This window comes from Saccostrea cucullata, unplaced genomic scaffold, assembly GCF_032062105.1.
Source record: "Saccostrea cucullata isolate Sc308-1 unplaced genomic scaffold, CSIRO_AGI_Scuc_v1 ctg520, whole genome shotgun sequence".
Classification (NCBI taxonomy): Eukaryota; Metazoa; Mollusca; class Bivalvia; order Ostreida; family Ostreidae; genus Saccostrea; species Saccostrea cuccullata.
Window position 1 is genome coordinate 25,202 of NW_026930967.1, and position 14,870 is coordinate 40,071.

At 32.8% G+C, this 14,870-nt stretch overlaps 1 protein-coding gene across 1 annotated transcript in view; it reads right to left on the bottom strand.

The window, feature by feature from the left end:
- Positions 1 to 256: 256 nt before the first annotated feature.
- LOC134230744 (phosphatidate cytidylyltransferase, photoreceptor-specific-like) overlaps positions 257 to 14,870 on the bottom strand; it is a 57,696-nt gene continuing 43,082 nt past the window's right edge. The window contains exons 9-11 of the mRNA XM_062712584.1: positions 12,377 to 12,511; positions 7,059 to 7,162; positions 257 to 484 (exon numbers count right to left, since the gene is read on the bottom strand). Coding sequence (XP_062568568.1) covers positions 358 to 484; positions 7,059 to 7,162; positions 12,377 to 12,511 — 366 coding nt within the window. The 3' untranslated portion in view covers positions 257 to 357. The remainder of the gene's footprint in view (positions 485 to 7,058; positions 7,163 to 12,376; positions 12,512 to 14,870) is intronic.

The window sequence follows — 14,870 nt, forward strand, 5'->3', positions numbered from 1 at the left end:
ACACCCCCCCCCCCTAAATTAGATCGTGTTTGGACAATAAACACTTCTTGTTTTGTTGTTTTTTTTTTGCTCACCAAGTTGATGTGTATGTTTGAAATTTTGAAATTTTTTTCTCTTTCAATTCCCCCACTTTCAATTTGTTTTGGACACCAGTACACTAACAAAAAAGTTACAAGAAGCTCAATCTCCCTTCTACATATTGATGGTATTCAAGATATCAAAGTTTTATATACCTTAGTTCAACTTTACTAAAATATTCATTCAATAAAAGTTTAATTTGGGATTTGGATTACATTTTGGATACATTTTTAATTCTAAGTCACATCATTTCTTCAACTAAAGTAGCTATAAAAGAGTTCACAAGTTAGTTTCATTTAGTATTCCCTTCTGTAAAAGTTTCTCCTTAAGCATTTGAAAAACATGTAACTGCTCCTCTGTTGTCAAAAGAAGAACACTTTGGATGATTTTCTGTGGATTTGGTGCTCTGAAAAATAGAGAAAATCCAACATAGTCCTGGCATGAAATAGTATTATAGATGATAATTAAGGCTACTACCACAAAAACCATATTCATTTAAAGGATTTCATGCTACAACCCCCACTAAACCCAAGATTTAACACAAGAGGCCCAGGGGCCACATCCCTCACCCGAGCAACTAGCTAGGTAAAAGCAAGTTCAGTTCAGTATTAAAAAGTTTAAATATACATGTATTATAAAAGTGGTTTCGAGGGAGGAGGGGGTAGGGGGAGGTAATTGTAAAAACAATATACACTTCCTAAGAATGCTTTTGAATCAATATGAAACACAATGGCTTTGCTGTTTATAAGATGAAATTTTTTATTTAATATACCGTATAATCCCTATTAACCACCCCGGGCGCTTAGAAAATTGCAAAAAAGGGGGGGGGGGGTATTTTGGTATTCTCCTTATAATATTTAATGTCATACAGTAAAACTCGGTTATAACAAAGTCCAAGGACATAGAATTTACTTCGCTATATCCGTAATTCACTATATCCATATAAGGAATACATTAAATTTATATAGCTGGGGATCCAAAATAACTTCGCTATAACCGTGAATTCGCTATATCTGTGTTCGTACTGAACGAGTTTTCCTGTATTTTAACTTAAAAAAATCTTTTGAAAAAAAAAATAAATAAAAGGAACCACTAAAATAATATGTAACTTTACTTAAAGTGAAGAAAATCCACCTAAATTATACTAAATTATTCATGTTCCATTGAGAAACTGGATAATAGACAAGTTTCATTTTCACTTTCTTCAATTTCTTGGGTACGATTCTAGTTGATTTTAATCACTACAGGGGGCCCTTATTTCTTGACAATTGAAAAAGACCCAAGGGGGCGCTCATAGGGGCAGGGGCGGTTAATAGGGATTATATGATAGCTTTTATATTCCTTTGTTATGGTCCACTATAATGGCTTCTCTCTTCTCCTGATTGGTCATGATTTGAACAAATTTAAATCTACATTACCCTTTTTAATGCTTTTAAATTGATGATCAATCTTGGCTTTTTGAAGAATTTTAATGATTTTTCCCATGTATTCCAACAGAAAACCTTGATCATCCATTGTGGCCCCACTCTACCCCAGGATTCATGATTTGAACTAACCTGAATCTACACTACCTGAGGATGCTTCCATATAACTGTGTCCAACCACAGCTTCACTGTTCTTAAAAAGGAAAATTTAAAAGATTTTTTCTATGTTATCCTACTTTGATTACCAATAATGGCCCATAATTCAGGGTTGTGCTTAACCATTTACATCCTAGGAGCCATGTGGGCCCCTTACTTTTCAAAGTTTAGGGGCCCACAATGTGATTTACGGGCCCACTTACCTCATCAACAAAACATTTGAAAATGCTGCTTTTCTAAACTGCCACATTACTGGTTTCACTAGGGCATACGTCTAGGTCACGCAAGTGCTTGTATCGTATACAAATGTAATAGTTTGCACACGACACCAAAAAACATGGTTAGCGTAGTGTTTGTTATGAAAAAAGGAAGTGGATTATAAAAATATAAACAAAGCACGGTCATGTTCCGGGAACAAGATGCTCGCCATGTGGGCGATCAAATTTTGATTTCTTCATCGCCCACTTGAAATTTTAATCGCATTGGCGAGTGGTTAACCACAACCCTGCAATTGCCCAAGGGGTCATGATTTGAACAAACTTGAATCTACACTACAAGAGGATGCTTCTATAGAACTATGATCAATCATGGCTTTGCTGGTCTTGAGAGGAAGATTTTTAAAGATTTTTTCTTTGATCCCCCATTGTGCCTCCCTATCCCATAGGGTCATGAATTGAACAAACTGAATCTACACTCCCAGAAGATGCTTTTATATAACTATGACCAACCATGGCTTTGCTGTCTTTGAGGAAAATATTTTAAAGATTTTTTTCTTTATATTCCTAAGGTAAACTTTGATACTTCATCAACCATGGCCCCAATATACCCCCATGGGTCATGATTTGAACAAACTTGAATCTTCACACCCAGAGGATGCTTCTCCATGAGTGTCATCTTTCTTGGCCCAGTGGTCCTTGAGAAGAAGATTTTAAAAGATTTCCCCTATGTATTCCTATGTGAAGCTTTGATCCCCTATTGTGGCCCCACATTACTCCCGGGGGTAACGATTTGAACTTGAATCTATACAACATGATAATGCTTCCGCATGGGTTTCATCTTTTCTGGGTCACTGGTTCTTGAGAAGAAGATTTTTAAACATTAGGCCCATGGGCCTTATAGGTCATCTGAGTAGTCATGTAACAACTTTCCAACAATTGAATTTGATTCATGTTTTAAACCAGAGGCCATGAATTTCACAATTTTGAAAGATCGAGGCACCACTGCTTCATTATCATAACTATACACATAGCATGCTTACTTTGGTGTCTTAATACCCAGAGGTAGATCAGAGTAACAATTAAAGTGAAAATGCATTTCCACTTTATAACCATTTGTGCACCCCACCCCACAGGAACCACTGACCCTGGATCCACATATTTCAAAAGTTTTGGAAATTTTATTTCATCATAAATTAATTGTTATCATAAATTTTATTTCCCATAAATTGTTGATTTAAATACTAAAGTGCAGATTTCAAATCATTAATTTATTTTCAGACTATGTACCCCCCCCCCCTTTCCAAGTACCCCTGACCCAGGGGCCTGGGGAATTTTGGAAGAAGCAGCTTTCTTCATCAAAAATATGTACTTAGATCATTGGCATAAAACCCAAGAGCAAAGGAAAAGATTTTCAAAGAATTCATCCAGTTTCACTAAAGAAACATTAGAGCCCTGCCCTAACACAATAAGACCTGACCCAGGGGCCCTTAAATTCACAAATCTCAAAGAGGCATTCTTCCTCATCATAACTATGTAAATAGTTCATTGGCTTAATACCCAGGCACAGAAATGAAGATTTTAAAAGAATTTAAACATTTTCACTATTTAATCAATAGAGCCCCACCCTAATACCAGAACCCCTGACCCCAGGGCCATGAAATTCACAATTTTGGAAGAGGCACTCTTGGTCATCATAACTATATACTTGGTTTTTTTTTAATACCCAGGAGCAGAGGAGAAGATTTTCAAAGAAATAATTCATTTTCACTATATAATCTATATAGCCCCACCCTAGCACTAGAACCCCTGACCGTGGGGCATGAAATTCACAATTTTAGAAGAGGCAGCCTTATGCAACATAACTATGTACTTGGTTAATCTATTTAATGTCCAGGAGCAGAGGAGAAGAATTTGAATTTAATGCATTTTCACTATATAATCAATATAGCCCCGCCCTACCACCAGAACCCCTGACCCTGGGGCCATGAAATTCGCAATTTTGGAAGAGGCAGCCATACTCAACTTAACTTTGCACTTGGTAAATTAATTTAATGCCCAGGAGCAGAAAAGAAGAATTTCAAAGAAATAATGTATTTTCACTATATAATCTATTTTGCCATGCTCTAGCACTAGAACCCCTGACCCTGGAGCCATGAATTTCATAATTTTGGTAGAGGACTCAATGCCAGTTACAATCATACCAACACTTTGACTGCATGATGTCCAGGAGTAAAGAAGATTTTTAAAGATTGCACTAATTTTAGTGGTTTTGGCCACACACCCCAGGCCCTAGGGGGCCAGGGACCATGAAATTCACAATTTTTGTCCCCTTCACCCATAGATGCTTTGTGCCAAAATTGGTTGAAATTGGTTCAGTGGTTTTAGAGAAGAAGCTGAAAATGTTCAAATGTCAAAAACAAAAATTAGATTAGCAATAGGTCACCTGAGTTAATAAAAGGTGACCTAAAAATATGAAATTTTACTATTTTTCATGAAATAAGATTTTCTTAATTTTTCTGTGAAAAATACAGAAAATCCAACATAGCATTTTCAAGAAATAGACATCATAAGACAAATAAGGTTACTATCACGAAAAGCCACAATCATGAATCAAAGAATTTCATGCTACAACCTACCCACCCACCCCCATTCCAAATCCCAGATTCACAAAATTTGAGCACTTAGGCCAAAAAAATTAATCAATAGTTTCTCAGGCCAAAAAAAATCAAAATTAAATGCGGCAGGCAGGCTTTTTTTTGGGGGGGGGGGGAAGCAAGTTTAACACATTTTTTAAGCCATTTGTCTAATAAAATGATAACATCTTCAAAATCTAAATTTTTGTTCTCTGATATTTTTTTATAAAATGTATTCAACCTTAAATAATGTTACTTATCTTAATAGCATTTCACACAAAAATTTATTAAGAATCTTATTTCATTTAAAAGTTATTAAAACTTCCAATATTTTGGTGGGTTTGATTGACACATCCTTGCACTTTCACAAATTTTAACCTTATTCTATAATCCTTAGGAAAAGTGGCATATCTTGTTGTGTATTAATGAGAAATATTAAAACTTTTATCCAGAAAAATAATTTTATTCAGAGTAGAAATATTAGAAAGCAAAACTCCTTCACAAGTATTATCATTCCGAACTAAGAGTTCTGTACAGAGTTTAGCAAATCGAGCACACTCGTGTTATGCACACAGTTTTTGTAAACAGGGCACGAGTTCTGTAATTGTTTATGTTTACAATTCACTGGGTGTGTTCAATCATCACAGTCTGCTTTTCACAACTGCACGGACTGACAATATATTGTGTGTTTGTTTTGCTTGAACATGTCTACTCTGAATTTTCTGGATTATAGTATTAATAGAGAGGTTTAGCAAGCTCACTTGTACGTGTACAAGTACGTGTAAACTACAAGTTAGAATTACAATTACACATACACGTTAACATTTTTTTCTTGTTTAGCAAAGTATAACTTGTACTTGTACATATAAGTTTTTAAATGTAAAAGTGGTTTACATTTAAAAAATATCCGAAAAAGCAATGATTTTAATGCGTATATTACTGTTTTACATAAATATATATATGTACTTATGAGAAAAAGATTGTACAGATTTCCTATATATTTAATCAGTCAAAGCCTGTTTCGAAAATCTAGATGTTGTGATTTTAACTCCCTATATATTAATATTTTTCAATTACTGACGTTCAGTTCTTTTATCAGTATTTGCATTAAATATTCAGGATTTAGAAAATGCACTCTTTTTGAAAAATAAACAGCAGTTGAAGAATTATAAGCTACAAGTTCTGACTTACGTGTACTTGGCAATCTACACGCAACCTGCGTAAGTAGATACGTGTAGAAATTCGTCATTTGCAAAAGTGATGATGTAATGCACAGATTTCTGGTGCTACACGTACACGTATGCGTACACGTTGGTTTGCTAAACCTCTCTAATATTTATTATTCATACAAAACAAGATTGCCACTTTTCCTAAGGATTAAGAATAAAATTAATTTGTGAAAGTGCAACGGTGTGTCAATCAAACCTGCCAAAAAATTTGAAATTTTAATATCTTTTACATGAAATAAGATTTTTAATTAATTTTTGTGTGAAATGCTATTAAAATATATGTCGTAATATTATAGAGAAAATAATAACTTCAAATCTGTTTCCAAGTAACTTTAAGCATTCAAGGACATTTTTGAAAGCATTTTCAATTAGTCAATGCCTGATTTTCAGAACCTAAGGATCAGAGTATCTTAATTACTAAAACCAAACAAAATTAAGAAATTAAGGGTTGAAAAATTTTATTACAATTTTAAATACTGATTTTTAAAACGAATTTTTAATTGATAGATAGATTGACGTCGAATTCATGTGTTTTTGATGTTAGATAATGTCACACTCTTAAAGAAGGGGTAATAAAAAATGTTATGAAAGAAAAAGTAATAAAAATATGCTCTTGAAATTTCAAAACATAGAAATTTGATAGTCTCTCCATCATATTTGTCATTTGTTGTATAAATCTTTTGTATGCGTCATATTTTGTAGTACTCTATAAAACAAGGAAATTCCTTATTTTTTGGCATTTTGAGATGCCCCCTCTGGAGATAAGGCAGTAGAATTTTGTGGTTCTTACATATAATGTACAATATAGTATTACTCATCATATATATTTGTATAATTTGCTTTAAAGTGTGAAAATTAGGTACTTTTCCATGTAATACTATAGTAAATGTCCCGGTATTTAGAGACAGTCCCTTAAAAATACTTGGCATGTACACTGAAGTCAATTTAAGTTATATATGGTATAAAAAGAAAGAGTTTCTCTATTGTAGTTTTCAGGCAATAAAATTTCAGTCGGACACCTTAATGGTAAATTTAAAAGTGAGCTAAATACAAAAAATGTACTAATTAAAAGAAAAGTGAGGTCAAGGTCAAAGAAAAGGTAACGGTAAAAAAAATGCTGATGCAGTGGAATAGCTTACATCATTATCTATCAGCATAGAATGTATTACAGAATATCTTACTTAATATCTTAAATAGTTTCTTTGAAACTGGGTTTTGAACTGAGCTTAATGCAAAGCGGAACAACATACTCTATATGCCTGGCCATTTAAATGGTAGGGAGGGGGAGGGAAAAAAATCTTTATAATTATTTTTACCTACCTTATAAAACTCCCATAGTAAACATTAACAAAAGTTGCCATCAAAAATTGACAGTCAAATCTATCCATTATGCCTCCATGTCCAGGGATCAGATCTCCAAAATCCTAGGAAAACAACATTTTTATAAAAGATTATTTGTCATAAACACATTTCTAATTGTTTAATAAATAAGGGTTGACCAAAAATCCTGTAGACTGGGCTCATATCTTAAAAAGTATTTTTATAAAATTTTCTAGGTGGATAAAACATGTTCTTGGCAAGCTGATCAATTAAAAAGTTTTATCATGTTTACTTGAAAATGATTCGAGTACAATATGTAATAAGATTTGAAGTGACATTGTTCTCTAACTCTCAGACAAGAAATGGATTGCTCCAATCTGCAACATCAAAAAAGACAAATGTCAACTGTTCAAATTTTAGGAGAAAATATTCCAAATACCAGAGTCAATTAAATTCTTTTATCAATAAAAATGATTATAGATATAAATAGGAAATACTGTATACAGGGTTATTTTCGCCCCGTGTTATTTTCGTCCTTTTCAACTTGTGAACAATTTTGCCCCGCTTTAAATTCGCCCAGTCATAGTTCTGTTTAAGAAATAATGAGGTAAAATTTGAATTCGCCCTGTTTTCAATTCGCCCAATCAAGGAGAGGGCGAAAGGGGAGAAAATAAAACGGGGGCGAAAATTTCCTTGTATACAGTATTTTAATTATGATGATATAATTAATCATGAAAATATGTAAACAAAGTAAGTACATGTATGAAATAATTATATTTTGAAAACCGTATATTTCTATGGGCTTTACATCTGTCTTCTCTAATGAAGTTGCAAGTGTCACTCTTGCCCAATTCTTAGCCTTGTCTTTTTTCCCCCATAATTCACATACATACAGAAAACATTTAAAGGACAAGAAAATACAATATTTAAAATTATAGTTTCCATTCCAAAAATACTGGGCAGAAATTACTTTTCCGAAGAATTTACGTATAATATACCAAGTTTCAATTGCAACTTTTTGGTACTATGCCACTTTCCTACACCACACAACTGATACTTAAGATTTCAGAAAATGATTATAGCTTCTTTATTTGTGTTACATATAATTTTTATTAAGTTTTGACTTGTTTTATGTAGATAATAATCTTTTTAATCCGAACACTTTTTATCAGAGTTTATGGCATTTTAACCTTGGTCCGTGCCCACTATCTGCGATCTTTAAAGACCACTATTCTTACAAAAATATTTAGGTTCCATAAATAAAAATTAAATCATTATGTCTTGGTTTTTCACAAAAAATATTTTGATATGCAAAAGATTTATATAGAACCATTTATTTCAACAAAAGTGTCATTGTCCACGAACTTTTTGGACAACCATTGTACACCCGTTTTATGCGTTTTACCAGATCTATTCATGCTTAAGGTTTACATGTTAAAACGAATTACACTACATTATTTTTGTTAAAAAGTGGTATGAGCATATAGTACAGAATTTGAATCGTTTATGATTTTCTGTCTGTAATATTTCACAAGATTAAGATTTTTGCTGCAATACAAAGATTTCTTACATACAGCGCAAGTATGTTTGCTGTATGTGCCACTTTGGACACCTGTAATTGCTACATTTGGCTTTTGTTCTGTCTCATAAGGTGCGTTGTTTGACTGTTGTATCATGTATTTAATCGTTTTCCAAGAAATACATTTAAATTTAACATTGACACATTAGATAGTGCAACAGCTATTTAGTACAAATTGAAGATTCTTGGTTGTTTCATAAATTAAGCTTCTATTAAACATTTAAAATGCATTGCATAACCCCCTCCAACCTCCCCCTAAAAAATCCCCCCCCCCAAAATCCCAAAGAAAATATGTTTTAAATGATAAAACATGCAAAATTCATTCTGCTTAGTTTATACTGGATTTGAGCCCTAAAAATCATGATTTTTTTTTTCTTCTAAAAGTTAATGTTCTATTCCATAGTTCAGTTTTAATCCTTATGCATTCCACCTTCATCTTGTAGGTCATTTTCAATTGTCGACTCAGCGCTTCCAAATTTCTGTGTAGAAGATATGATAAAAAGACTTTGGACCCCCCCCCTCCCCCTGAAAAAAGAACTGTCCTCTCTTAAAGAAGAATAAGTCATGTATAGCTATTGAAGGAAACAGATGTTGATAAGTGTGTTTTTTTAATACCCTCCATGAATAGATTTTTAACCTTTGACAAGGAAAGATGGCATGGTCATGCAATAAGTATTTCTGATAATTAACTTGCATGGAATATTTTAACATTTCCTAAGTTACTTTGACCCTGCTGTTCCTCACCTGATTTCTCCCTTGCAATACCTATTGTGGCCCAGCCCTACCCCGAGGGGTCATGATTTGAATAATTTAGAATCTACATGTAGACTACCTTAGAGTGCTTCACTTAAGTTTCAGTTTTTCTGGCTCAGTGGTTCTTGATAAGAAGATTTTTTAATGACCCTAACCTATTCCTGTCTTTTTTTTAAAAAAAAATATCTCCAATTGACGGGGTCTTGGCCCTTTATTTTGATGATTTGAATTTGAATGCTTTGTGTCAATTATGGTTAAAATTGGTCCAGTGGCTGTTGAGGCATAATGTAGTGAATTTTTGCATCAGTAACTCTCCATCACCTTTATTTTGAGATTTGCCAACTAGAGCTGCAATGGAAATGCTAATAAAGTCATTTTCAGGAAGCCTTTGTATCCAGGCTAAGGGAAATGAAAGGAGAATTTATTTTTTTTTAATATTGTTGCATTACTTATGATTCATGAACAACTACAAACCCTTGAAACTCCATAATATAGCTAAAACGTTTTGTTAAACATGCAAATTTTTATTTCTGTTAAGCAGACTCAAACTTAACTTCCGGTAATGGTACATGTTTGAAATTCGTTCAACTGTTAAATTACTGATATTTACAAAACTGAAGATATATATACTTTTTAGATACAAAAATTCTTTACTATATATAATCATTTCCCCCTAAAATACGATGTTGCATTTCTTTTGAGTTTCAGAATATTTCAATGCAAAACTTGGATTCCCTATTACAATACAATACAATACAATACAATACAATAATTTCTATATTATTATAATAATGACACTTTAGTGCGCTTCACATTAAGATATATATATAAGCATACAAAATGGCGAACAAATTACTTATATAATACATATTTGTGCATAAAAATAGGATATCTACAGGACTTTATATGTACTAAAAGACCATAAAATATTATTACGTTGTGTGGGAGTCACTTTAATAAATTTACAACTAATGAAACATTAAAAAGGAAAAAAAAAAATATTAAAGGAACCTGTACTTGATCAGTTTAGACAGACATAGTGATGAATATATTCCTTTATGATCAACTGTAGATAAGCCCCGCAAATCAGAAAGAAAATTGTCATCAACAATAGGGGGATTCATCAATATATGACTATTTTCACGTGTAATAACGAAGTCCAATGTATGCCCATGCTTATGAGTTGGAGCGGATATGTGTTGCACAAGACCATACTCTTGGAGCATCGCATGGAACTGTCTGGAAGTCGGATCATCAGACTTTTCGAGATGCAAATTGATATCACCTGTCATGAACAGTTCCTCCGGTGCGATGACATGCTGATTCAAATATAAGGACCATTCCTCGAAAAAATCTTGCATTTTCAGATTGTTTGTTTTTGATATAGGTAGCCTATTGTCGCTCCAGGGGTCAGGATTTCAAAAAATTTGAATCTAAACTATGCGAAGTAGGATTCTTCCACATGAGTTACAGCTTTTTAAGTCCGTTGGATTTTGAGAAGAATTATCTCTAAGAAGAAGCGGTTATTTTGGTATTCTTATTATAATATTTAAAAGACATGTTCACAGTTTTAGCTGAAAGTTTTATAATTTATTTCCCATTATTTTTATGTTTTAACTAAGGTATTTAAACACCCAATTTTATGTTAACGCCCCAAAATTCTACCCAATTCAAGATCAATAACTTACCGCCTGTCAGCTGATTTGATTGACAGATCAGGTGCTACCTGATAATCAGAGTTTTGAAGACAATTGCCTTGTCACACGCCAAACTCTTTCATGTTCCCGCCTTGTATACACACGGGTTTGAAAACTTCAATATGTTTGAATTTTATTTCAAGAAATATGAAAAGTAGATGATAATATTAAAACATTGACATCATAAAATATTTCTTTTCAATCTTCACTGCTGTTTTTACTTGTAATTGTTATATCGTCCACGATACCTGTAGAAAAAAGACCGTCCACAGAAACCGGCTCTATTTGCCGTAATTAGGAGTCCGACGATTAAAGTTATTTTTAAAGAAATGGGATATAAGAAATATTCAGCACTAATTAACGGCATAGTTTACAAATCATGTTTTATTTTGTACAATGGCTACAATCTGCATGATGTAGTACAGAAATTTATGTTAGAATTAATGCTCGAATTTCCTCTAGCGTCTCTCTATATATTCAATTTTACACCGACAACAAATTAGGGAACCAAAATACCAGTGTAATGCCGTAAGGGAACACATCAGAAACTGTGCCAAAAATAAAAACCCCAATTTTACTATTTTTCCTTTCTACAAATTCCGAAGAGATACTACAGAAAAAGAATGTGAAACTAAAGAAAAACATTTTATAAACAGACATAAACCTGTTTTAAATGCAACATAATTATATTTCGTTTAAGAAATATTCTTTTACCCGCATAATATAACTGTACTATTTGTATAAAAAATCTGATTTCCCGTAATAACTTACTTACGTATTATCATGACGTCATAATGAACTTTGCTAAAGCGCGACTAAGTATTGGCGCTTTATAACGTCACAATATGAATGTTGATTTTGTGCAACTTAGCATTGTATTGTCAAACTCCTGAAGATTGGAAATGAAACCGGTTGAGTTTATTTTGGTGTTGTGATTTTTTTATTATTCAATTATATATATATATAAAATTAAAATTTGTTCAGGTAGGACTTATAGTTACTTTGAAATGGACATGTTCCATATACTGGTCACTTATCTGGAGAAAAAAAATTAACATTTGAAGCAAGTCTGGCAGGGTCTATAACTATATGAATTATTCTAGCAAAACTGGTTTAGGTAGGGCTTGGGAGTGGACTTGCTCCTATAATCTTAACCTTTAACATATAGCAATAGCTCACCTTAGTTACTCAGTTGAACTTTGAATGAATATTAATTTGACATCTTGGGGAAAAGATCCTATCAAATATACCCTGTTAAATTTAACTTAACTGACTGACATTGAACCTACCTTGATTTTAAAGGCTCTCTTGAATCCACTGGCAAAAAAACCTCCAAATGGACCAATTACAGATGCAAACACTGACATTGAGATGGAGTGAAGGATGAATGGATAAATTTTTACTGTGGTCCATGACAACCCAATCTAGCAAAAATATATTCATATTGAAAAACAATAGGCCTATGGGCCTTATAGGTCACCTGAGTATCATGTAACAACTTTCCAACAATTGAATTTGGTTTGTGTTTTAAAAACCAGAGGTCATGAAATTCGCAATTTTGAAAAAGGCACTATTGCTTATCATAACTATACACTTAGCACATTGTAGCATGCTTACTCTTGTTTCTTAATACACAGAGGTAGATCACAGTATCAAAGAGAAAAGGCAACCAGTATTGCACCCCATCACACAGGAAGCACTTACCCTTGGGCCACATATTTCAAAATTTTGGAAATTTTATCATAAATTTATTTCATCATAAATGGTTTATTAATACCAAAGAGCAGATTTCAAAGCATTAATTTATTTTCAGACTATGCACCCCCCCCAACCCCAACCACCCAGTACCCTTGACCTAGGAGCCCTGAAATTAATTATTTTGGAGGATCTCGAGGCAACTTTCCTCATCATAAATATTACTTAGATCATCAGAGTCCCACCCTAACACCAGAACCCCTGACCCAGGAACCATGAAATTCACAAATTTGGAAGGGGCATCCTTCCTTTTCATAACTATGTACGTAGTTCATTGGTTAAATACCCAGGAACAGAGAAGATTTTCATTTTCACTATATAATCAATAGAGCCCCACCCAAACACCAGAACCTCTGACCCTGGGGCCAAGAAATTTTAGAAGAGGCAGCCTTATTCAACAAAACTGTAATTGGTTAGTTTATTTTATACCCAAGAGCAGAAAAGTAGGCTTTTAAAAATTTGTGTATTTTCACTATATAATCTATACAGCACCACCCTTACACCAGAACCCACAACCAAGGGGCCATAAAATTCACAATTTTGTAAGAACTCATTACAACTATGTACTAGTTACTATGTTTAATACCCAGGAACAGAGAAGATTTTCAAAGAATGAATGAATTTTCACTATATACAGCTTAACACACTTTTTAAACTCTTATGGTTTTTCACACAAATTAAGGACACATTGTTATTATGAGAGATTGTGTAACGAGGCAACAAAATATATTTTAAAAGTGATTTCTAACTTACTTTAAGTTTGTTTAACTAACTTAAAACATAATTCACACAAAAAAATATTGTTAGGATGATGATATATGGTACTCTATGCTGATGGATTGTGATAGTTCTCAAATGGTTTTTCATGGTTTCTCGTAAAATGTAGCCACCTTTGTATCTGTTCTTTTTAAAGCAGTTCTTTGCCTTGCAGTGACTCAAAACCAGTGCAAATCATGTATTTTTGTATTTCTGTACAATAACACGACTCTATAAAGCGCATTATTATTTTTGTTTATTGTTCCAACTATCTTATTGGCTCAAACTGGATCACATGATCAGGTATAAAAAGTGTTACAGACTGGATGTTTCTATTTTAAAAATTTATAAACCTGCTGTTTCTAAAATTGGAAACATTCTTCTGTGAAGCAACAATAGTGCTGACGTCACAACAGTTTTTATAGACTGGATGTTTCTAAAAACAGATACTGCAGCTAGTCTTCATTATTGTGACGTCATAATGCAAATGACATAACAATGCCTTGTATGAGAAGGTACTGAGTATTAGAAAGAAGGATTTTAAGACTTTTTTATTTATTGATAAAAAATAATAAAACAATTGTAGCCTTTTGATTCGGTACAATCCCTCGAAATATATAGACCTTAGAGAAAGCATATTGACCTCGCACTTCGTGCTCGGTCGATATGCTTTCTCTAAGGTCTATATATCAAGGGATTGACCTCATCAAAAGGCTATAATTGTATAAGATGATATTAGTATTTGTCATTTATTTGACTGCTTTTCATGTTAAAAAGCTGGCATTTTTTAAGGGTTACTTGCTGAATGTAACATAATGAAAGATACATCTGACTGCAAAACTCTAAAGTTTCACATCGTAAATGTTAAAGAATTTTCCTTTTGATGGAAACAATTTACTATTTTAGAAGATGAACAAACTTTTCTATCCTGTCTTTTGGCATGATTTCTTTATGCAGCATTGCCATTTTTTGGCACTGAATTTTGACAAAATCACAACGAGTATAGCAAATGTGCAAAGTACTTCAAAAGATAATCATCTTTAAAATGTCAGTTTGAAAATTTCACTTAAATAGTATCAAAGAAAACTGGATTATTTTAATTTGCAAATACCTATGGTAAAATCATACAGATGTAACTTCATATCATTTATTAATGAAGTCCCATTTAAAACATCAACTTTAAAACTTTAAGATTATAAATATAAAGAATATGTACCTTTAACATGAGATATTAAATACACATGAGGGCTATGTCTCGTATAAAAGTTTGAT